The sequence below is a fragment of the Oryzias latipes genome, chromosome 23 (assembly GCF_002234675.1).
Source record: "Oryzias latipes chromosome 23, ASM223467v1".
Classification (NCBI taxonomy): domain Eukaryota; kingdom Metazoa; phylum Chordata; class Actinopteri; order Beloniformes; family Adrianichthyidae; genus Oryzias; species Oryzias latipes.
The window spans coordinates 23,134,671-23,158,279 of NC_019881.2; the positions used below are offsets into that span (position 1 = coordinate 23,134,671).

Here is a 23,609-nt window from a genome sequence, read left to right on the forward strand (position 1 = left end):
CAAAAAAACAAACGATTCTTTGCTGCTGATGAACCAACTTCAAACTGTTTGAAGACACAAATTTTATGTTTTTACAGGCAGAAAACAATTAAAGTTAACTGAAAGCTACTTTTTTCAAATAAACTTGGACCAAAGAGCCAAAGTCAACAAGGAACAGTAATCTGCCCCTCCCACAACTGAACCAGTCTGATTGTCAATCATCAAAATAAATTAACCACTAATTTGTAGCAATAAACGATCATTTTAATCACATTGCTGAGAATGTTATCTTTAAATCTGTTTGATGTTCACAGAAATTTTACGTTCTGTGAAAGACGCCGGTTTGAGACACAAAGGGGCAAATGAAACGACCGGCTCTCTCTGTCTCCAGGTCCATCAGCCAATCAGGAAGTGGAACAGGCAACCAGGAAGTAACTGAACCAGAAGAAACATTTTTGTGGTCTGCATTTATTTAGAAAACAAGAATTAGGTGAAATGAAACCACTAAACCAGCTTCTTCTTTCAAAGGAAACTTCCAAAACGTTTTCATGACGCAGAGGTTATGATCTGTTATAATTCTGGGGCCCCCCTCTTCAGGACCCTGCCTGGACGGGTGTTTTGGGGGCCCCGGGGCCGTTCCTGTGTTTCAGCTCTGTTTGTGCGGTTCCAGAGTCGTGACTGGCTGTTTTATGGCAGCAGGTGTGTGAAAGCCTCCTTCCCTTGTTCAAAGCTCAAAGTCCAGCCTGCAGGCGCAGATGATCACACGCCGCTCCAGGATCTCCCAGACCGCCGTCTGAGGCCTGAGGTCGCAGGGGAACTCTTTGGGAAAGTCCGGGGCCCCCACATATGGACGGCACCTGACGCAGCCGCAGTGAACCGGGGAACGCCGCTGTCCGAGCCGCTGGACGCCTCCTTGAGCTCAGGTGTGTTTGAACCAACAGGTGCAGCCGGACTTTTCACTGGGGCGGTTTAGACTGAGGAACCAGGGACACCCCCCCCCCCCCCAACCCCACCCCACCACCATTTTAGACAATAAGAATGATGTTGCTGCTCTTTACTGCTTTTGAAATATGGTTAATTTTTTGTTGCTGATTTTGAAGCCAAACCTGAAGTTTTTCGTGTCGGATGTTACATAACTGCATCCAAACGGCGGGCCGGACCTCCGCTTCTGTCAGGACAGATTATGGGGGGGGGGGGGTTCAGGGCGGATTCATGGGGGGGGGGGGGGGGGGGGTTCAAATGAAATAAGCAAAGCTGCAGCTGAGAAGGACAAAAACGCAGTCCTCGTGTTGTTTTCTGCTGGAAAGAGAGCTTTAGGGCGACCAGCCCGTCAAAGAAAGACGCTAAGCAGGACGAAGTTCTATCAACGAAGGAAAAAATGTGAAGTCCGCATGGAAAAGAAATGTTTTTAAGGAAATAACTGCAGTAAAATATTGAAACTGAGAGAAATCTGCGTCCGGCTGGCAGATCTGAGGTGTGAGGGGTCAGGGGTCAGTGGGTTATGAGGGTAGATTTGATAAAGAGCTTCAGTTTAAACAGAAATGAAGCTCCTGTCAGTTTTTCACAGACGGATTTTGTTCAGAGAGGCTGTTTTTGTGTTTACAACAGAAGCATGACTCTGCAGATCTTTGGGCTGAAAATGTGGATTTTATGTTTAATTTATTAAAACTTTGTGCTTTCATTTATTTACATAAACAACCTGCTTCATATTATGCATTGATTTTGAATAAAATTGAACAACATTTTTGTCATCAATGACATTTTAACACCAACTTCACAGTTGAAGTGAAAAATAAGATTTACTTCTTCAAACTAATGTTTGCGTTTTAGTACATTTCTCTGATTTTAATGATGTGAGATTTTGATCCTGATTAGTTTTAACCGTTACATTTTCTTATCTGTTTGAATGTTTTAACATTATTTGTCCAAACTAATGTTTTTAATCTGTTTTGTTTATTGTTTGTGATGAATTTACTTGTTATGACGGTTAAACAAGAAGAGAAGACGATAAGTCCAGACGTCATAACTTAACTTTATGAAGGACAAACCTCTTCTATATAAGCAGTTTATTGTATAACTATTTTCATTTTCAGTTTAAGTAAAACAAAAACAACTTCCTGTTACGTTTTAAATAATGGCCTGAAAAATACTTGATTCTTCTAAGTTTAATGTAAAATTTTGTAAATTAAAAAATTCTTTTACATCCTGTCTGAGAGTAACCCCTGATTTACAGAAACAGACGGGGGGGGGGGGGGGGGGGGGTGATTACAAACATTCAGTTTTTCTGAAGCTTCTAAAGCTGCGTCTCCTTCAGCTTCTTTTCCTTCTGAATTCTGCATTAAACTGCTTTTTGTTGAACGAATACGTTCAGTTCGTGTTGCTTATTTATTAGAATGTTATCAAGTTTTGACTAAGAATGAATTTTTATTCATGATCCTGTTTCTTCTTCTTGTGTCAGTATCTTCGGTGCTTCCAGCTCAGGCCCCCCCCCCTGCGGCTGCGCCCCCTGCTGGGCGCCATGGAGCCAGGAGCCAGCCGCCTGCCGCCCCACGTCCTGGGGGAGAACGAGGCGCTGCAGCAGTTCTTTAGCGGTGAGACTGAGAGCTGATGTAACCCTTGTTCTATCCTAGGCACTCTAACGTTGGGAGTTGGGTCATCTAGACCCACCAGACAGTGCTCTGATCCTTTTTTCTTCAATGATTTGTGATCTTCACTGGTGTCCATGGATTACATGAAATCTTTCCACCTTTATCCACCTTTGTCATGGTAGGGAGAACACGTCAATGTAAGGGTGGGGGGGGGGGTCATAGGAAAGCACAAGGGCTACAGAGATCTGCTGAGGTCTGGGAGATGGTTCTTCATCGCTCTGAGACCCGCCATGAACTTTAGTGACGTTTAAATCAGAACTCAAGTTTAACTGACAGATTTGAAGGAATCTAATTTGGTTGAGGATTCTGCTGAAGGAGAACGAGTTCAGTTTGCCAAAACAACTTTTGTGGATTTTCTCTCAGTGATGCTGGTGGCCAGTCTTTGGGATTATTAGACTTTTATTTGGAAAAACCTGAATCCTGTAAAGCTTTTCTGAATCTGTGGAATCTACAGGTTTTCAGTTCAGTTGATATTCTGGTTACTCAGGAACTACAGTCTGTCGGATCTTTGAGAGGATAAACAGAAGTTCATGAAGACTTGACAGATGTTCTGATGTATTTTCAGTCATTTAGCACCTTTGGAGGATTAAGTTTAATGTTGAGAAGTTCTAAACTGCAGGTTTCTGTTTCTGGACTGAAAACCTTTCCTGAAGAAATGTCTTTTCAGGAGCTTCTGGTGGTCTTAAGAACTGTTAAAGTCCCAGAGTTCGTTCTGAATGCTCTTTGTTTAGAAATGTCCAAAGCGCTCCTGTCCTGTGGCCTGGGGGCCCGGACGCCGGGTTCGCCTGTGCCTCTGGGCGCAGAGAAGGGTCCCCCTGTGGGGGACCCTTCTCTGCGCCTGGCTGGGTGGGTGGGCGGTCCCCCCCCCCCTCCCGGGCTGCTTAGGTCCCATCACTTGGGGTGCTCCCGCCTGCCCCCCCCCCCCCCCCCCCTCTCCTGGTCTGGCTGGTCTGGCTGGGAGGATCTGGTTCCCCTCATGAACACACGGTTCACTTCGGCAGCATGCATGTATCTCCACCCCCACGTGCACGTGCACACCGCCACACTGCTCCCTGTCTGCCCCCCCCCCCCCCAACCCACAGTGTATTGATGGACAGATGTCTTCAGATTTTCACCTTTGATGTAACATTCGTCTTTCCAGCAGATCTGGTATAATTGTTACAGCTTAAAATAATAACTTATTCAAATCAGTGCTTGTATCCCCCACTTTCTCACTTCTCTTCCTTTATCCCCCCCCCCCCACATTCTTGCCCTCTCCCTCCCCACACACACACTAAATGTAATAAAATACATAAAAAATAATAAAATAACATAAAGGGGTTTATACAGATTTACACTCTGGTTTTTAGAAATTCTATAACCTTTTTTGTAGTAAAACCTGTCCAACACAAAAGGCCTTAAGCTCTAATCTGTTTGCTCAGCTGTTGGACAGAACAAGATAGAAAAATAAATAAAATAAATGTCCAAAGGTTTATTAAGGAGGAGATGAACTTTTCATCACAAATCTTCTGGTTGAATTTTGATGTGACTGTAACTGTTTGCTGTTCTGAAATGCATTCATAGAACTGGAGAACATCTGCAGGAACAGATGTCATTAAATAGTTCTGTAGAACCTTCCTAACTTTGACTCTTAAGGCCACATTCAGCTCTTTTATTTTGTGTTTGAATGAAGAAACGTCTCGTTGGTCCCGATGAGGGTCCACCCTGTCTCTGTTCCAAAACAAATGACCGAATCTGGAAGTGACTCTCATCCTTTATGTGCAGTTCTGGACAGTTCTGTTGCCGTGGATACCAGTGTCCTGGAACAGTATCTTAGCAACGATGTTGACCCCAGCACTTTGTAAGACACACACAACACCCAACACAACTTCAGAGTAGCTTCAGGTTCTGCATGAAAACGCCTTCATTGTCCTGTTTGTATCGGAAGCTGAATAAAAATGATCTGACAGGTAAAGTAGTAACTCTAAATGTGCTTATTTATGATTAAAAACTTGTTTTCATTTTCTAAAACAAACTCAATGAATCTTTATTTAGAGTATTTCTTATGTAGAAAAATGATCACATAACCCAAAGTGAATTGTAGGTCTATGTTTTTGGTCAGTTGATTCTTTTCTGATGTGCTTTTGCTGTTGGTGTTTAAAAAACGTTTTAAAGCAAAAAGAGAAAGCTCAACACAGAAATGAGCTCATTTTTATTGTCATCATTCCTGCTTGATTGTGTTCTTTTCTTTGGTTTGGTAGCATGCTCCCTGAGTCTCCTCCAGATTCAAGTTCTGAGTCCTGCTCGCCTCCACAGTTAGCAGGTACCACCGACACCCATCCAACTCCCACTGATGTTATCTTACTTCCCTTAGTGAAACGTCTCAAAGTGTTCAAACCTTTATCAGCCGACTGTGTAGATTATGTGGGAAAATATGAAACAGATGTTAAACAAGCTGATTGCAAAATGATCTGTGTCTCATCAGCGTGGAAACCAATAAAACACAAAAAAACGAGATTCTAACGGCGGTTCTGAATGACTTTTCTCGACAGAACTTGGCCGTGATCACACCTGCTGGACAGCTCAGCGGGAAGTGTTTCCAGCTGCCGCCCAACCTGCATCCTGTCACTTTAAAAGCCGAGGCTCCGCCCCCTCCAACCCTGAGCTCCTGTCCCGTTCCTCATCTCTTAGGTTCAGTGACGAAAGCCCCGCCCCCTCCTCTTCTAACCCCATGACTTATGCTCAGCTTCACAGCCTGCGCCTCACTGACACTTACATCAAGTCTGGGACTCCGCCCACCTCACATCACCAGCACGCACATCATTCACCTGAACACTGTTTGACTCCAGGGAGCTGTTCCCAAGGTTACACCCCACCCACACCACCCTCGCCCCCCCAGCCTCCATTAAACAGTTATGTCCCACCTTTTACCTGCCAAGGCGTGACCCCAAACATCCCGCCCCTCCTTCCAGATGGCGAGCTTGGCTCATCACAACAAACCTGGTAAGACCGTCTGTATTTTTTCCTGATGCTGCAGAAGCTGATGATGTCATAAAAAAGGCTTAAGCGCTTTTTCAGCTTTCCCCACAGCAAACGATCAGCCTCTCTTCAAGCTTTTTTCATGACTTGTTTTCTGACATCACAAACATCATGTCCTCTTCACTGCAACCACAGATCTAGTCTTTGGTCTTCACTGAATCTTCCTGGCGGACAGATCTTCCCACAGAAACCTTTTCAGATTTTCCAACTATTTTCTTTCACTTTTTGGTTAAAGTTCGACTGGTTTAACTTTCACTGCCTGTTCATTGGATGAGCGTTTTGTATGTCGAGTCTGGAAACAGTCGTAGAAACTTGCACAGCAACATGTGAACGAGAAAGTTTGAGCGCAGAAGCCCAAAACGCACATGTATGCGTTTACATAGACTTTTCATTGGAAGTGGTCACTTGGACGCACGTTGCTGGGGGGGGGTGTAAACGTAGCTGGAGAGAGACTCCTTCTCTACATCTCAAGATGACGTGAGATCGGGCTTCAAATGGAACGGCCGGGTTTGGGTTATCATAAAACACATAAGAATGCCTTTCACCTGTCTTCAGTCCCACAGCCACTAAAAAAAGGAGGAGGTCAGAGTCGGAAGAGTCACTAACGGCAACGTCCTGCTGTGAAAGCGGCGATGGGCCTCGTGGTGGCGGTGCAGGAAACGGCGTGCTTGGTCCCGGGACCTGGCAATTGTTGACCTGGGAACCGTACATGCTGGGACAGTGGAGCACCTTAAAGGACAGAAACCACCAGAGACTGTGAGAACATCCCCGGCTGAACCAGACCTTTTCACAGCAACATGCTGAAAACCCTCTTGTTTCTGATGCAGGCCTTGTCCCGCCTACCATGTCAACACAGACAAAGGCTTCAACTTCTCTCCATCGGATGAGGCTTTTGTTTGCCAGAAGAAAAACCACTTCCAGGTCACAGTTCATATCGGCATGGCAGCAGAGCCACAATATGTCACAGCGCCAAGCGGCCCACAAGAAGTTGACCACTTCCACATAAAGGTTTTTGGTGTCAAGGTGCGTAAAGTTATTTTGTTTTACGTTCAGGTGTCTTACATTCAGTTTAAATGTCTTCATATCTGCTTTCCAGAACATTTGTATCAAACTCCTCCTTCAGGATCACTACTCTTCCATTCCTCCTCCATTGCTCTCTTTCCATCTGCTCTCCTGAACACAGGAGATCTGCCTTTCTTCTTTCCATCGTGTCCACCAATGCTGTAGTTTTACTGTCTTCCTCCTCTCAGCATCATCAGTGGCCGGTTTGAATCTGTTTGTGATTCGTATGAATGGTTTGAACGTTTGAACTCTCTGTTTGTGCCCACACTGAGACCTGCACACTACAGCACTGGATTGTGCCCCATTGTGGTTCCACTAGAGGGGAATATCCTAACTTGAGAGGCAATAAGTTTCGTTTTTCAAAACATGTTTGTCTTTTCTTACAGCTGGAAACTCCAGGCTACCTGGTGACCATTGAGCAATCTCAGCCTGACCGCAGTAAGAAGCCCTTCCACCCTGTGAGGTACAAATCTGTACATCGTGATATGTTGTCCATGATGATTTTTGTTAAACAAAAACACAAACAGTCGTTGTTGAACTTGACTTGGACTCTATCAGAGACTTGGCAAATGACTTGTCTTTCATTCAATGACTTCTGAACGTCTCTGATTCTAAGAAGTAGAAGTTCTAATTGATTTGTAGAGAATGAAAGCAATAAAAGTCAGAAACATGCAAACGGGTATCTTTAAAGGGATTTCTCATCATAGTCATTGTTTTGTTTTAAAGGTGAAATTTTTATCATCAAATTTCATATTTTTGGTCACAATATGACCCAACAAGCTGGGCGTTCTGCTTTTTTTGGGTGTCTTATTCAGTGCCTTACTTTTTCTTAAAACAAACTTAATGTACACAGAAAAGCTGCCAAACCCCAGACATCTCCACCGCTCTTCTTGTTTCATACCTGCACTCTTCCTGCTGATTATCTGGATGAAATGTTTCCAGGTTCTGATTGACTCAACAAACCTGATCCAGGTTCTGTTTACTGAGTACATTGGGATATTGTTTCTGAACTCAGAACCACCATCCTGGATGCTTCATGAACACACCTGCCTGTAAACCAGGTGTGCTTGAGCATGGAAGACATGGAGGCTCTGTTTGGGTTAACTAGAAAACAAGCAGAGTGGTAGATCTTGAAGACTTCGGTTGGATATGGTTTATTTTTTCATGTGATTATAACACAAAAGGTTAGATTTGTGTAACTGACCATAGTCTAATGTCACAGATCGAGTAGCATGTCTGAGTTTAGATTAAGATTGGGTTCCAAAGAAGCTTAGATGCTGAGAGCCTTCAAAAGGTGGAAATGATGATATTTACGATCATTCAGGGTCAATCTACCAGCTGGAAAAATAACCAAAGTGACTCTCGGCCGACTGCACTTCAGTGAGACAACAGCAAACAACATGAGGAAGAAAGGCAAACCCAACCCTGATCAGAGGTACAGGAATGAATGGATGGATGGATGGATGGATGGATGGATGGATGGATGGATGAATGAATGAATGAATGAATGAATGAATGAATGAATGAATGAATGAATGAATGAATGAATGAATGAATGAATGAATGAATGGATGGATGGATGGATGGATGGATGGATGGATGGATGGATGGATGGATGGATAAACAGTCAGGTTAGATTCTAGTCAAGGTTGTTTCTGCAGGTATTTTCAGATGGTAGTGGGTCTCTATGCTGTGGTTCGAGAGGAGTCTTTCCTCCTGACAGCTCTGCAGTCAGAAAGGATCATCGTCAGGGTAAATACATTGGTCTAGGCCAATAATCAATCAGCCGGTCAAACATCCCATCAGTAGGCTTGGTCATATAGATATGTCTTCTGTTTCCTGCTCTTGCAGGCCTCCAACCCAGGCCAGTTTGAGGTGGACGGAGAGACCTTGTGGCAGCGGGGGACAGCGCCTGAAGCTGTGGTGTGCCATGGCCGAGTTGGCATAAACACAGACTCTCCTGATGAAGCGCTGGTCGTCTGTGGAAATGCAAAGGTGATGGGCGCCATCATCCAGCCGTCTGACTGCCGCGCCAAACAGAACATTCAGGAGGTTGGTACATTGGTTGAGTTGGTCTGCGTTGAGTAGTAAAGTAAGGCTTGACATCCTCTCAACAGAATTTTTATTTATTTATTTCTGATTCTTACATCACAGGTTGACTCTGAAAAGCAGCTGAAGAGAATCAACCAGATGAGAATTGTGGAATTTGATTATAAACCAGAATTTGCCTCCAGTGTGGGAATAGACCACACCCACCAGACAGGTACTGCCTCTGTGCTGTGATCTCTAAATCAAAGCATGTTTTTAACATTTACTCACAGGCTTTGGTGTTTCAGGTGTGATAGCGCAGGAGGTGAAGGAGCTGCTACCGTGTGCGGTGAAGGATGTTGGAGATGTCGCCTTTTCAGATGGAGAAACAATAAACAACTTCCTGATGGTGGACAAGGTAGATGGAGCCCTACACCCCAACATGCTGATGAATCTATTAGCTTGCTGTATACCTGTTGTCATTTTGAGGAGTACGTTTTTCAAGCCGTAGTTTTCTAGATCACAATTCATTGGTTTTTCCTTTTTAATGTCTAAGTTAGATCTTCTGTAGTCGTATGAAGTTTGATCAATCATCTTTACAGGGTTGCGTCAGTGTAATCAGAATTCCAGGTATTGTTTGTTACACATCTCTGTACCATCGTGTGTCAATTTGGCTTTGATCTGCATGATAGTGTGTCTGGGCACCTGGGCAGCCTTTGACACACCTGTGGTTCAAGCACAAAACTGGCAGATATTGCTTCAGGGCCATAAACTGAATGTAATTTGGATGTGACTTGAGGTAATGTGGGCAACACTTTTCCAAAACACCTTTGACTTGAGTTACAATCCTTTTTGAGGAGCAGAAAGATCCAAAGGTTAGACGAAAAGGCAGGTTTGGTAAACACCAAAGAAGTTCTTTGTTAAAGTCCATTCTCAAGTATTTGGTCACAAGTCCAAGTTAAGCTTCATGGTTGAAGACATTTCATTGTCCCAACTCAGACTGTAAATCCAAAAAAAAAAAACAGTTTAAGACACAATCAAGACACTGAGACACAGTTTGACAGGAATGGGCTCAAGAAAACAGAAGTCCAACCTGAACTCCAAGTCATGTCTCCTTGATGAGTCTCAAGTCAAAATTTAAGTCCCCATCTGTCCAACTGTTTGTTGTTGGGTTTATCAGCATGGTAAGCCAAAGAATACTACAGATTTCCACCACAATTCTCTATTTGTCATAAGTTTTGTGAGCTTTCTTTGGTTCAGAAATTGATCGTCATTTTGATTTTATGATTAAAACAAAGTGCCTGCCTCCTAACGTTGTCGTTCCTACAGGAGCAGATCTTCATGGAGAATGTAGGGGCCGTGCAGCAGCTCACTAAGCTCACAGACAACCTGGAGACTCGAATTGAAGAGTTGGAGGTCTGGAATCGCCGACTGGCCAAGTTGAAGAGCCTGACAGGCAGCCTTCGCTCCTCTAGGTACTGGTCTTTATCTCACCTATGGTCTCTTTGAGTTTTGGTGGTCTTGCTAAGAAAACCTCTGCGCAGCTACTGAACCAAGCTCAAGCTCTGACCAGGATCAGTAAGATGGCCTTTGCTCAGGTTGATGAGACTGCTCTTCTGGTGATATTGTAATCATAACTGTAACTGAGAGGAGTCGGTGAAGGGGATGTATGAATGCCTTCTTAGGACATCTATTTCCCATCTGTCAGGGAATACAATAATAAGAAAAGTCTATAAAAATAATTAGAGAAGAACCTTAGAGGTGATGAGTCCTCCTGTCTCCTTCACAACAAACATAATCTTTAAATCTGTAAAAACAGGTCCTGCTGGTCCTGTAGACGTTTCAGGCAGACATCCTGAGGAGTAACTGGGTTAAAATGTAAGTGAAATGAGAGGTTAAACTATGACAAATCAGCAACAGAGAAGAACTGATAAGGAGGAGTTGTTGCATAACATTGGCAGGACTGTTATCTGAGGAAATCACAGTTCAAGGACAGCGAATTTTCTGCAGGTAGAGTTGACCCAAAAGCAGCTGAAGGGAACAGAAATGTCTTTTGCTGCTGTGCTTTAGTTGACCTGGTCAGCATGACAGTTGGGGCGGATGCTCTTCTTCCTGCAAGTCAGAAAACAAAAAAAGAGACGGTTCAGTGTTTACAATAAAATCACTGACCCCCATGTTTATGGATGTCCTAAACAATTACTGTTCTGGCTTTCAAAGAATGACAGCATAGGCTCTAAAGCATCATGGCTACAGAAAAACCTTTGATGGTCATTTTTTAGATGAGTCTGTAAGAAGGTCAGCAGCACAGTTTTGGTTCCAGCTGGACTTCCACAGCTTCCTCCTGAATCCCATTCCCTTTATGCAAAGCTCTCATTGGAAGCATGTGGAACCCAGAGTCTATTCAGTTTAAAGGAAAGATCGTTTCAATTCAAATCTGAATTTGAGGGGTTTTGGGTTTGCTAAAAAAAAATCATTCAGTGGCTTCAAGCTAACTCATTGACTATAAATTAGATCTGGACAGCGTGACTCCTCCCCCTGGCCTTCCAAACAGGAAGTACCCACTGCCGCCAAAAAGCCAAAATCCAATAGACTTCTACAGAGAAATAAACAGCTGTTACTGAGTCATTCTATTGGTCATAAGAACCGTTCTGGATCTGATACCTTTCTTTAACATAATCCTCGTATTTTCATGATATTTTTTCTGTAGGTCAAATTATTCAAGTTATAAACTGACCAATAAGATGCTTTAATTAAAGTGGGTGGAGCCTGCTGGACCCTACATCCAGTGTTTAAAACGTTGGACCTGTAGCCTGCTTTCAAGTGGAAGGGGGTGTGGCCTTCCAATAAGCTCATCACTGATTGGGCAGAGTGGTGACCATAGGAACAATGGCTCAGACCAACTCAGACCTCACTCACTACTGACTGACGACGTCTACAACATGGTGGCGTCTGTATTGCAAAAAATGGCGACTGAATGGACTTCATTAGAAACCATTTTCATTGAGTGATGTCAGACTCGGTTCTCATAAACAGTTAATGAGCTGGACGGATTCTTCCACATTCATCAACATCCTCTTTTTTTCTATCTGTGGATCCAAAGAAGGTTTCCTTTCCCTGAACCAACATAACAGACCCATACCATCATTATCTCCCCTCCATGTTACAAAAGTACATGCAAGATTTAGCAGAAAAAATCCTAAAAGCTTTTTTATTTTTATTTGAATTGAAGGTCTGAGTAGCCCTTCAAACAGCTGATGAACGGCTGTTTAGAGAATATAATATGTGTTGATTAATTTCTACAAATCTGGTTATAAACCAGATTTTCTGTTCTATGAAATATCCTTAAAGCCTTTGAATTTCCGGAGAGCTGAAAGGAGAGAAATGGAGGTGAAGAAGCTGTTTTATAGCAGCTGCTTTAGCTGCAACTTTTTCCATCTTTTCCAGACGCTTACAAAAATGTAAATCCTCTTCTGTGAGGGGTTAAAATACAATTAGAATTTATTAGATTAAAAAACTGACAGAAAGGTTTCAGTCTGACTTTCTCTGAGAGCAGGTCTCAGAGACACAACGGTGAGTCCACAACCTCCAGTCCAGACGTGCACAAGACTGGAAAAGTCCGGGACAACAACGGGACTCTCGCGTCCAAACACTGCCTCCGGAACAAAATCTTCCAGGTCAGCGTCTTCACCCTTCTGACCACCATGGCCTTTTGGTTAGTATGTCCAGCCTTTCTGCTCTGTTCCACACAAACACCATTAAATGTGCACAGTCCAGTTTTCAATCGGATTGTTTGTTCGTTTGTTTGTTTGTTCGTTTGTTTGTTTGTTGGATGCAGCGTCATCTCTATCACCACTCTGTACCTTCTGACGGTTGAGAAAGACTCGGACAGCATCCCCGGCCCGAGGTACATTCAAACTGCCCCCAGAAGGTCCATACAGCAAACCCTGAGTCCATGAAGCATGAAAGACGGACTCAGAACCACAGCAGAATGAAACATCATGAAGTACAAACAGAAAAATAGGATGCATAAACAGGAATTAGAGGAACGGGAGTAAAGAAACAGACTCATCTGCAGAAGTGAAGAAAACAGAATAGTGTAAACAAGCAAACCTCTAGGGATTTTAGTTTTCTTTTGTTACCAAAAGACTGTTAAATGAAAACTTGGTTTATTCCCAGCAGAATCCGAATGTTCAAAAGGAGAAATTTCACCCTTTTATTACTCGAGTGAGCAAGTTTCAAACAGGCGTCAGGTCTGGAGATGAAGTTTGAGAGCACAGCGCTGTGTTCTCCACACTCCTGCTCTTTAAGTCAGAGAACCTGGAGGGAACAGCATTGTCTCAACTTCAGCTTCTCTGCCAGAAAAAGTGGTCATGTGACACGGATCAGTCTGGACTGACTCTTCATGTGTTTTTCAGTAACAACAGCTTACTGCCTGCTCAGACCACAGCCTGGACCAGCACAGGTGAGCGGCCATCTTTGCTTTTCCTTGTGTTTGTTTCCTTTCTTTCTGTTGGAACTTTATCCAAGCTCTTCTGGTAAACAGAGACACAAACTGAGCAAAAGGCCTCAGAGCTTCTTATGCAGACAAGGTCAAAATATTTGTCCTCGGCTTCCCAACCCCCTCCCTACCTCCTCTGTGTGCTGCCCGGAAGATGTGCCTGGCTCACGGAGCTGCACCTGATGGACAGACTCATGGGGGGCCCCCCCACTCCCGTCCACCACCGTTTCCCCCCTGAGCCTCATGTACTGTGTCTTTGTCTGAATATGTGCTATTTGTGTTTGAAAGGTGTAGTTTTTTTTTTTGTTTTTTTTTTTTGTTTTTTTTAACTTGTCCTGTCCAACAGCTAGGCAGACAGATGAGAGCTGAGGGCCTCTTGGGTTGGACATATTTTACTTTAACAAGAGGGGTTATTAATCTTCAGACAAACCAAAGGTATGTCTGAATAAACCCCTTTTGTAATTGAGGCCAAACTTTATTAATTTCAAACATGTCTGAAAATCTTTGGTGTTGGACCGGACGGAAAAGGAAAGAGGGGAAGAAGAGAGAGGGACGTTAGAGAGAGGGGGGGGTAGGGGGTGATAATAGGAGGGGAAGGGGGATAAGACCATGAAGCAGCATAAAGCAACAAGTTTACTGGTTGTTAATCATTATGGTAAGGTTCAAATGTAAAAAAAAAAAAAAAAAAAAAAAGGGCGGAGCCTGTCCACACACACACTCAAATGTTATAAACACACCTGTTAGTTGCAAAAATGTCCACCTGTCGACATGTACACAAAACAGATAGTGTTCACACGCATACTTATGCCTTAAAACCAACTAGTGTGAAATATTTCAGTCATTCAGTCTGTTGAGCTAACACCTGAGCTCAGGTGAGTGTTTATGTTCTTCTAAAATGGATGGTGGAACGTGAAAAGAAGGAGGGAGAGCGCCCAGCCATCCCCACCCCAAGACCCCCACCGCACCAGCAGCGGCAGCCGGAATCCCCCCAACGCCACACGGGAACCGGCAGGGAACAACCGCCGCCCGGGCGACCAAGCCCGCCACCCAGGCCAGGGCCAGCAGGGCCGCCGCAAGGCCCCCAGAGCCAGAGAGCAGAGAGGCACGGAGGGAAAGAGGGCGCCGCCCCAGCCCAACCAGGAGAGCAGCCCCCCCGCCGCGCCGGGAGAACCCAACGCAGGGCCCCACCGGAGAAGGACGCCCACAGCCCCAGACGAGCACCCCACCACCACCCAGGAGTTCCGGGCATCCCCCCGCCCCAACCCCAGGTACGAGCCAGGACCCCCCAAGGGAGACCCACTCCGCACTCCAGGCAGCCATCCGCCCGGCCCACGGTTGGTCCAGGGAGGAGCGAGGCAGGGGCCCGCCGCCCCCACCCAGAAGGGGGGAACCCCGGGGAAAAAAGAGGGTCCACAAGGGGTGTTGTAAATATGGCCCGACCAGGCTCGGCCACAGTTGGAAATTTGGCGGGGCCCAGCACTCAGGAGCAAGGACCAGAACCCACCCCCCAGGGACACGAACACCCCCGGCTCAGATGTAATGTGAACCCCCCCACCGCGCGGAGAGAGCACCGCCGGGCCCAGGAAGCCGGCACCCCGGGGACACAGCCGCCGTTGCAAAGGGGCCCGTACCCCCCACCAGGGAAGAGGCAGGGGACAGATGGTCCTAGGTCCCACCTTCCTTGCAAAATGTGTGTGCGTGTATGTGTGTTTGAGAGAGTGTGTGTGTGCATGTGTGTGTGTTTATGTTGGGATGTATATATTGAGGGGGGAGGGGTGTGTGTACTAAGGGGGGTGCGGTTAAAATTGGCGGGTAGGGCACTAAGGGGACGTCTCCTGATTACTCACAGTGACGTCCCCTCACCCTCCCCACCAAGGGGCCCTAAATGTCTAAGGTGCGGTTAAAATTGGCGGGTAGGGTGCTAGGAGGACATCCGCTGCTTGCTGGCAGTGATGTCCAAGCACCCCCCCTACCAAGGGCCCTACATGTCTAAGGTGCAAATAAAACCGAAAGAGGGGGGGCCCACTCCATACGGCAACCACAGGAGGGGGGTCACTGCCTAGTAAACCCCCCCCCCCAAGGCTCATCGCAGGCTAAGCCCCCCACCCCCTCACCCTATTATGAGGTTATATGAGGAAGGGGGTAAGTTGGGGACAGATGATAGACTGTCCCCCGGTGGTCAAACAGCCGTCCCCCGCCCCCCCCCCCCAGCAAGGGGGCCAGGCCCACCCAGCCCCGGGGCCCCACCCCCGGAGGCGCAGACACCCCAGGCCCAGCACCACCACCCCCACACAGAGAGAGGGGAGCCAGAAAGCGCTGGCCCCCCCCGGAGCAAGCCCAGGCCCCCACCCCCAAACGCCGGCCCTAGAAGAGCTCTGGTCAGGCCTCGACGGGACCGAGGCAGCCAACCGGCCGGGGAAACCGCCGATGGCCTCAGCGGAGACCCCGACCCGTCAACCCCCCCCGCCCCGTACCAATAGTGGCCCCCCCCCTCCCCCAGAATGCCCCCCCACAGGACAGGGCCGACAAGACCCCCACCCCACCCCACCCCCAGACCCCGCAGCCGAAGCGGATGACACCCAGAGCGACCGGGGGCCCCAAGAGGGTTGTCCCGTCCCGCCCCAGAGCCAGGGAAGGGCCGATCCCAGCCCCAGGTGTAGACGGGAAGCCCATCCAGCGCCGCTGGGCCCCCCCCCCCGAGCAGCGCCCCCCGCCAACCCCCCCCAGCACAGGCAAAGGGACCACCCCCCCAAGCCAAGCCAGACCACCACCCCACCCCCCACCACGCACCCCCACACCCAAGCCCAGAGGACCACGCAGCGCCCCAGGCCGCCCCACCCAGGCGCCGGACCCGACCCCCCGACCAACGGAGCCCCCACCACCCCCGGCCAGGCACCGGAGGCCCCGACCCCCACCCCGGCCCACGGCAGAAGGGCAAGGAGCAGCGACGACCATGCCCCCCCCACCCCCTAAGTCACGGAGTTAGCTATGGGAGACCAGAGAGACCGAATTCTTTCAAAGTTACTTGAACTTTGGGCTGACATTTTTTCCAAGCTGATATGATCAAGCAGCAGATTTCTGTGTTGACTTATATTTATATTTTTTTTGCTTTTCCAATTTATTAAAATAGTTTTTTTAGCAATGCAAAGAGTTATGAAAATGATAGAGCCTAATCCTCCTTCTACATCGATGGCACTCATGTCACCAAGCACACAAAGTGACGGTGAAGCTGTGATTGAAACCTTAAGCCAGACTGATAGATCGGCACATACCTGCTGCCAGAGAGCCTGGACAGGCGTGCAGAACCATAGTGCATGCATGTAATTGTCGGGTAGATTACTGTCACAGTGCTGACAAATGTCTGAGTTACTGAGACCCATCTTGAACATCCTCTGTCCAGTGTAGTAAATTCTGTGAAGAGTTTTGAAATGGATTAGCTGCAGATTTGGATTTTTTGTCATTTTAAAGGTGTTTAGACAAAGTTCTGACCAAAAACTTTCATCTGTGCTGATGCTCAAATCCGCATCCCATTTTGTTGTCGGAAGTGAAATATTGTTATCTAAATTACATAAAAGTTTGTATATTTTGGAGAGAGTTTTATTCATTGAGAAATTGATCAGAGTGGTAACTACATCTGGTAGCTTTAAATCGTTGTCTCTGTATTTAAACTTTTTAGTAATAATTGATTTAAGTTGCTGATATTCCAAGAAGTTATATATTCCATGTTTGTCTTGAAGTTCCTGGGGAGTTATGAATCTTCTATCAATAATTATGTGCTCTAGTTGTTTTATGCCCCCTGCTTGCCAAGCTGGGAAGTGGATAATTTTTTTGTTTATGAGGATGTCTGGGTTGTTCCAGATGGGTGTCATTTTGCACGGTTGAATTGATGATTTTGATATTTTGAGAAATTCCCACCAGGCTGTTAAAGTGGCATTTATATTAATACTTTTGAAACAATCCTGTTTTTTAACTATTTGACTAATAAATGGAAGATCTGACAGGTTGATCTTTCCACATAACGCCTGTTCCAAGTCTAACCATGAGTTGGTTTCTGGATTATTTTTTAACCATTTTAAGATGTATTGTAATCTATTTGCAAGAAAGTAATTGTGGAAGTTAGGTAATTCTAATCCTCCACAGCTTTTTGCAGATTTTAAAGTTTTTAGACTAATTCTTGCAGGTTTATTGTTCCATAGAAAGCTTGATATGGATGAGTCTAATGTTTTGAACCATTTTAATGGCGGTTGTGTGGGAATCATTGAGAAGAGATAATTAACTTTGGGTAAGATTTTCATTTTAACCGTGGCTACCTTGCCCATAAGGGACAGAGGCAGGTTGGTCCAGCGTGTTAGATCGTCCTGTATGCTTTTCAGTAATGGGGTGTGGTTTAGCAGCACCAGTTCTGATATTTTGGGGGAAAAATAAATACCTAGATATTTTATATTGCCTGATTTAACTGGTATTGTGAGTCCTTGCTCCGCATTACTGTTCAGTGGTAATAAAACAGATTTATTCCAATTAATGGAATAGTCTGATATAGAAGAGAATTCATTAATGATTGTTGCCGTTTCATTTACAGAATGTATATTACTTAAAAACAGTAATATGTCATCTGCATAGAGACTAATTTTATGATGGCTGTGTTTGGTTTTAATTCCTTTAATACTCTCATTCTGTCTTATTGCTGCAGCTAGAGGCTCGATAAATATTGCAAAAAGAGAGGGGGAGAGTGGGCAACCCTGTCTAGTTCCTCTTCCAAGAAAAAACCTGTTGGAAGTCTGTTTATTAGTTCTAACTGATGCATTGGGGTTGTGAGGTGTAGTTTTTTTTCTTGTATCAACACATTGTACGCAGTGTAGGGATACGACTTTTTTTTTTTCACCAAACCCAACCCCGGCCCTCTTCGTGGTCCATCTGCATGCTATACAAAGGTGCGCCGGCGCAGGTCATCTAAGGCGCTCGGCTGCATTGACCTCAGTAACCTCTCGAGATGTGTGTGTGTATCCTGTGCTGTTTGTCTGACCTTCTTCATCGAGATGTACTGGAACTGAGTTTCTCCTTGTTGGGATTAATAAAGTTTTCATTCATTCATTCATTCATATGTTCTATGTTTTCCTTAGAACATAGCAGAACACCATGCAGAAAAAGCTTTTTTTCCACCAAATTACTCTCGGTTTTGTGACAGAAGCTGAATTGTTGGTACATTTATACTGTAAAAGATGCTTGCAGGCATTAGCAAATGAATTTATTGTTAAAATATTTTTGTTTGATTGATTCTTGAGGTCAGTTTGATGCACATTATTCCACGTTATGATGATTGCGTAAAGATTTTATACACTAACTCTGCTTAAATGCAGATAAAGATAAATTCTTAATACATGAAAAAAAGACTTTTTATTTTGTTACATTTTTTTTTTAATTGATGACATGTCTTGTTTGCAGACAAACCCCTGCTGTCTTCTCCGGCCCCCACAGGCCCCCTCAGTCCCTGGCCTCCTGACGTGGACTTCTGCGACCTTCTGTACTGCGATGAGGTGTACTGCTGTCCTCTGTCAACAGGGGGCAGCAGTGTTTTCAACAAGCCGGAGGAGAAACCTGTGATGAAAGGTACTGTGAAGCTGCAGGAGAAAGACTCCAGATGACAAACTGCTGATTGTTTGCTGTTTTTCATCTGCAGGTGCTGAAGAAGAAGGAGAGAATGTGCAGCTAATAGGTTTCAGAGACTGTGAGTTTAAAAACACAACTTTTGACAGGAATTTCTGCAAATACATCTGACAAAGAAAACGAGTTTTTATCTCCCGCTGTCAGGGACAAACACGACCGTACATACGTTTATGATCAAGGAGAGCCAGCAGGTGATCGACAGCAGATACTGCATGAGAGATGAGTGCGGGTAAGAGCACGCCACACACCTTTTTCCAAAAAGAGAGACGTTTGATCATAGTCAAAGTATGGAACACCGCCTGTCTGCACTGCAACTGCAGCAACTTTGTCATGAATTCCAGAAAGAGAGTTTTCACACAAAAAGAAAAATAATTTAACATCAGAAATGTCATTGTTGTGTATTTGCAACAATTGTATATTTTTTCAGTGTGGCATACACTCCAACACACACGTTACTCACGGAAGGCAGGACCTCTGATCTTCTGGTCCAACCTTGGGGGGGGGGATCTGGCCCTAGGCAGTAATGGCCATGTCCCCCTAGGCAGTAATGGCCGTGTCCCTTGGGTGCTGGCTTCCCGGGCCCCGGGGTCCTCTCTCCGTGCAGGGAGGGGGGAATCCCTGAGTTCTCTAGCAAAGCCATGAGCCGGGGATCACATTAGAGCCTTGGGGGGTCCTTGCCTCTGAGTGCTGGTCCCCTCCAAAGTTCCAACAGAGGCCCTCTATTTATATTCCATTCCACCACAGTAAAACCCAAACACTCACATGAGCACAGGTGTCAGGTCACCTATGCACTAAAAGAATGTGTGATGGAATGCTTGACGTGTGTGTGTTTGAATGCATAAGTATGTACATGGGTACACGTTGACATGTTTGTATGTAAAGTCTTATGAACATTTGAGTGTGTCTGGAGACAGGCTCCGCCCCCTTTGACTAACATCTACACCTGGCAGTAATAAGGATAAATGTCCAGCAACTTGTTATATATATATAAATAAGGCTTACCCTCAAATCCTAAAGGGGTTTGTACAAATATACACCTCCCGTGTCAGAATATTCATAACCCCTGTTGTAACATGTAACAGTAACATCTGTCAAACACAAAACACAAAAGCCCTTCTGCTCGATCTGTTCTCTCTCTCTCTCTCTCTCTCTCTCTCTCTCTCTCTCTCTCTCTCTCTCTCTCTCTCTCTCTCTCTCTCTCTCTCTCTCTCTCTCTCTCTATATATATATATTAAAACTTGATTGTATATTTCTGCAGTGTGACATATTCAGGAAACAACATTTAAAAGCGATCTTTGCTGCCCCTAACTCACACCTTCAGAACCAAGCTTTGAGTGTTGATAGATAAATCAAAATGTTGGAGTTCTTCTTGTTTCATTATTTAAATTAACACCTCATAGAGTGGGGACAAAAATGAAGATATCAGTGCACAAAAATGAGTCATTTCTAAGTTTAATAAGGTTCATAGTGTCTGTATTGTTAACTGAATTCTTTGGTTCTGGTTATAGGCACGAGTTTTGTTTTTTCAAATACCTGACACGTTTCGACGGATGGAAGACGTCCATCGAAACGTGTCAGGTATTTGAAAAAACTCAACCGTGTCTGATAACAGAAGAACCTGAGAAGTCATGGTCATTGCTGTTTATGTGAATTGTGTTTGCAATGTTTACTCTTCCGTTCATACCGTCAATCATCTCCCATGCTGCTTTGGAAAAAAAGTTGGTGTCCCGTTGTTTTACATCACAGTTCTGCGTTATGGTTCTACGTTCATTTTAAAATTTTAAGTTTATTTTGCTTTTTTTTCTTTCATAGCAACACCCCATTTACTTTTTTGCGTACGAACATTTTGACCCGTTTCACACAACTTTTGTCCAGTCTCACATTGTTCAAAACAATGAGACGTCATTGTGGATGTTTCCACACCTGGACAGTAGGTGGCAGCATGCCCTCGTTTCCTGTTTACCTTCCACCAACAAATAGCAGGAGAAAACGTTTTTCTACATCTCAGCGAGAGGTTTTCCTCTTTAGATCTTCGACGTATGTTACAGATTACCTGGTGAGGTCATTAACTGAAACACCTGTGAAAATTCCAAACAGCAGCAGAAAAACGAAACAACTTAATTAGAACCTGAATCTAAAGACTTGAGAAGAAACAAGAAACACCTGCACCTCTGAGTTACCTGTTGTTCCTTCAGGCCTGGCAGATATATCTTCAGAGTTCCCATCAGCCAGTTTGTTCCGGTCAACATGAGAATCACTCTGGTCATGAAGTAAGATCTACTGAACACATGAAAGAACAAAGGCTCTGATGCTGCCGTTTGAACGGAGAAACTTCTTTTGCTGCTTCTTCTTTAGCTCTACGGAGCTGCTGGTGGTTCATCTGTGTGACGTGGACGAGTCCACCACATGCTCCTCCCTGCTGGACCTTCAGTCAGTGGCTGACAGCAGATACCCGTCAAACACGCAGGTACTTCAGTCTGAAGGCAGGACGCAGGTTAAAGGTCACCCTTCCAGGTCCAGATCTGTTCACAGAAAGAATGAATGAAAAGATTCTTCAGATGATAGAAAAAAAAATAAAAAAAATCAACATTTCATTAACTTTAAGATATTTTTCAAACTTCAAACTGAAAAGAGTTTAGCCTCTAATTGAGTTTTGAGTTTACTTTTTAGATATAAAGTTTATAATTTAAATTGTTCTATAAAAAATATTTTTTAAGTAATTTATTTATTTATAGTCTGTCTATTTCTTAACCTTGGAAATCTGGTCAGTTTTCTTATTTTTTTTTGTCTTTTAAAAAGGTTTTTCCACTATTGATTGCATTTACCCAAAATTATCAAAGAATAATTGTCAAAGTAAGTTTAAAGAAGGTGAGCGGCCAGTAGAAACTTGTTCTTGTGTTATTCAGGGTTAAAAGGACTTTTTTTCAAATGCCAAAAAACAACCTTGGAGAACTCCTGGGGTTACGTTTGGACGCCGTTTTTCATTTTTTATTTTGGCAGGTGTCATACGCTGCCATCAACATTGAACACACACACACACACACACCCACACACACAAAAGTAAATGTTGAATTAACTTTGAAAGCCCAGGTAAAAGTTGATCTTGGGTTCTCTGAGGTTATATTTAATTTAAAAAACATAAAAAAAAATTATTTTCTCAAAAATAGAGGGAAAAAGTTTGTTTTTCCTGTCAAGTGAAAATGACCAACTCCTTTTTACCTTTTCCTAAATGGTATTTTTATTATATTACTTTAAAATCTTAAATTAATTGATAATTAATTTAGATTTTTTTGTCAGCTTTGTTATTCCAGTTTTTCTTACATTTTACTAAGAATTCATTATCAAAAGCTTTTTAGTGGCATTTTTTTGTTGTTCCTCCTTCACCACAGCTCTTCTTCAGTCCTTTCCTGATGTAAACTTGGTTTCTGCTTTTGTCTGCAGGGGGAACATGAATGGCCTCTTCAAGTGTCTCGTCTTTATCAGAGCTCCTATCACTTCCGCTCCACAGTGGCTGTAAGAAACTCACCAAAGTTATTTGTAGGAAGACGTACATGAAACCAAACTCTCAACATGACAGAAGCGTTTTTAGGAAAAACTAATCAAACAACAGACATGAAAACGGTTCCGACTGCTGGTTAACTGACCTCCAGTGACTTTAGTTTATGAAGACAAAAAATAAACCCAGAAGCCTGTAGAATAAGTTGTTTGTTGGTATAACAGTCCAGTATTAAACAATGTTCTTCTGATCGTTACCGAGCACAAACGTCCTAAAACTTTATCAGGAAAAGACTTTTTATCTTTTATCATTTAATTTGTTTGGGGGGTTTTTCGTGAAAAATAGATTGACAATATTTTCTTTCTATTAAACTGTAACAAGTTGAATAATGTAGTTTTATTTGTCTTCAGGGTCAAGCAGACTGCAATACTGACCATCACTATGCGGGGGCGCTCTTCACTGACTACTTCTTCAACTTTTACAGACGCTGCACAGATATTTAAGCAAACATGGATCCATTCAAATATCATCAAGTATATCCACATATTTTCACTTTTGACACAAAAGACAGTTTTCAACTGTTTATTTCAAAGCTATTTGAGTGAAAACTGCAAAAGAAAACAAAAGTCCTACAGGAGAATTTCACCTTCAGCTGCTGCTTCACAAAGCCAGACATGAAATAAATCCTCAAAACTGAATTCAGGAAACTTTTCTGTGACGCATAATTACTCAAAAATGCATTCGATTAAACAAAAAGATAAAAGTGTCATGAGAAACGATCGTTCTCACTGTTTTATGTCAACTGAATATTTATGGTTCTGTTCACCTGGGAGGTCTTTTACGTTTCTTTGATGTCTGGATTTAAACTTTGAAAAGGAGGAACTGGTTTGGGTTGGTTTTTTTATCCCTTAACATTTTTGTTTTTAAAACTATAATTCTGTGTAACAGAAATAAATGAAATAGAAAAAAAGATTTTTGGAAATTAAAAGCATTACGAGAAAAACTTTTTTGTGTATTTTGTTTTTTACTTGTTTTTTTTTCAGCTCTAAATGACTCAATGTGTTCAGTTTGTTTTGTTTAATATATTAATTAAATCTGTAAATATTTAATTTTGTGTTTAATAGTTGAAATCATGTAATTCGGTGATGGATGACTTGTGTGCATCGGCCATATGTTTACAGTCTCTATAAGCATCAATCAAAAGTTCTAAAATAAT

At 43.9% G+C, this 23,609-nt stretch overlaps 1 protein-coding gene across 3 annotated transcripts; it reads left to right on the plus strand.

Moving 5' to 3' along the window:
* Positions 1-639: 639 nt before the first annotated feature.
* Positions 640-23,156, plus strand: myrfl (myelin regulatory factor like). 3 transcript variants are annotated; one of them, XM_023952511.1, is made up of 24 exons: positions 640-902; positions 2,456-2,570; positions 4,392-4,467; positions 4,868-4,929; positions 5,159-5,609; positions 6,201-6,401; positions 6,473-6,668; positions 7,094-7,170; positions 8,032-8,142; positions 8,369-8,459; positions 8,559-8,759; positions 8,862-8,970; positions 9,044-9,153; positions 10,065-10,210; positions 12,289-12,447; positions 12,571-12,639; positions 13,151-13,197; positions 18,676-18,840; positions 18,911-18,958; positions 19,042-19,126; positions 21,093-21,167; positions 21,253-21,364; positions 22,339-22,410; positions 22,804-23,156. In XM_023952511.1, the coding sequence occupies exons 2-24, from the start codon at positions 2,498-2,500 to the stop codon at positions 22,894-22,896; spliced, it is 2,829 nt and encodes a 942-aa protein (XP_023808279.1). In that variant the 5' UTR covers positions 640-902; positions 2,456-2,497; the 3' UTR covers positions 22,897-23,156. The 3 variants fall into 3 exon arrangements, with proteins under 3 accessions (XP_023808279.1, XP_023808278.1, XP_023808280.1); XM_023952510.1 differs by having other exon boundaries at positions 641-902; positions 2,438-2,570; XM_023952512.1 differs by lacking the exons at positions 640-902; positions 2,456-2,570; positions 4,392-4,467 and adding an exon at positions 4,477-4,576.
* Positions 23,157-23,609: the final 453 nt, after the last annotated feature.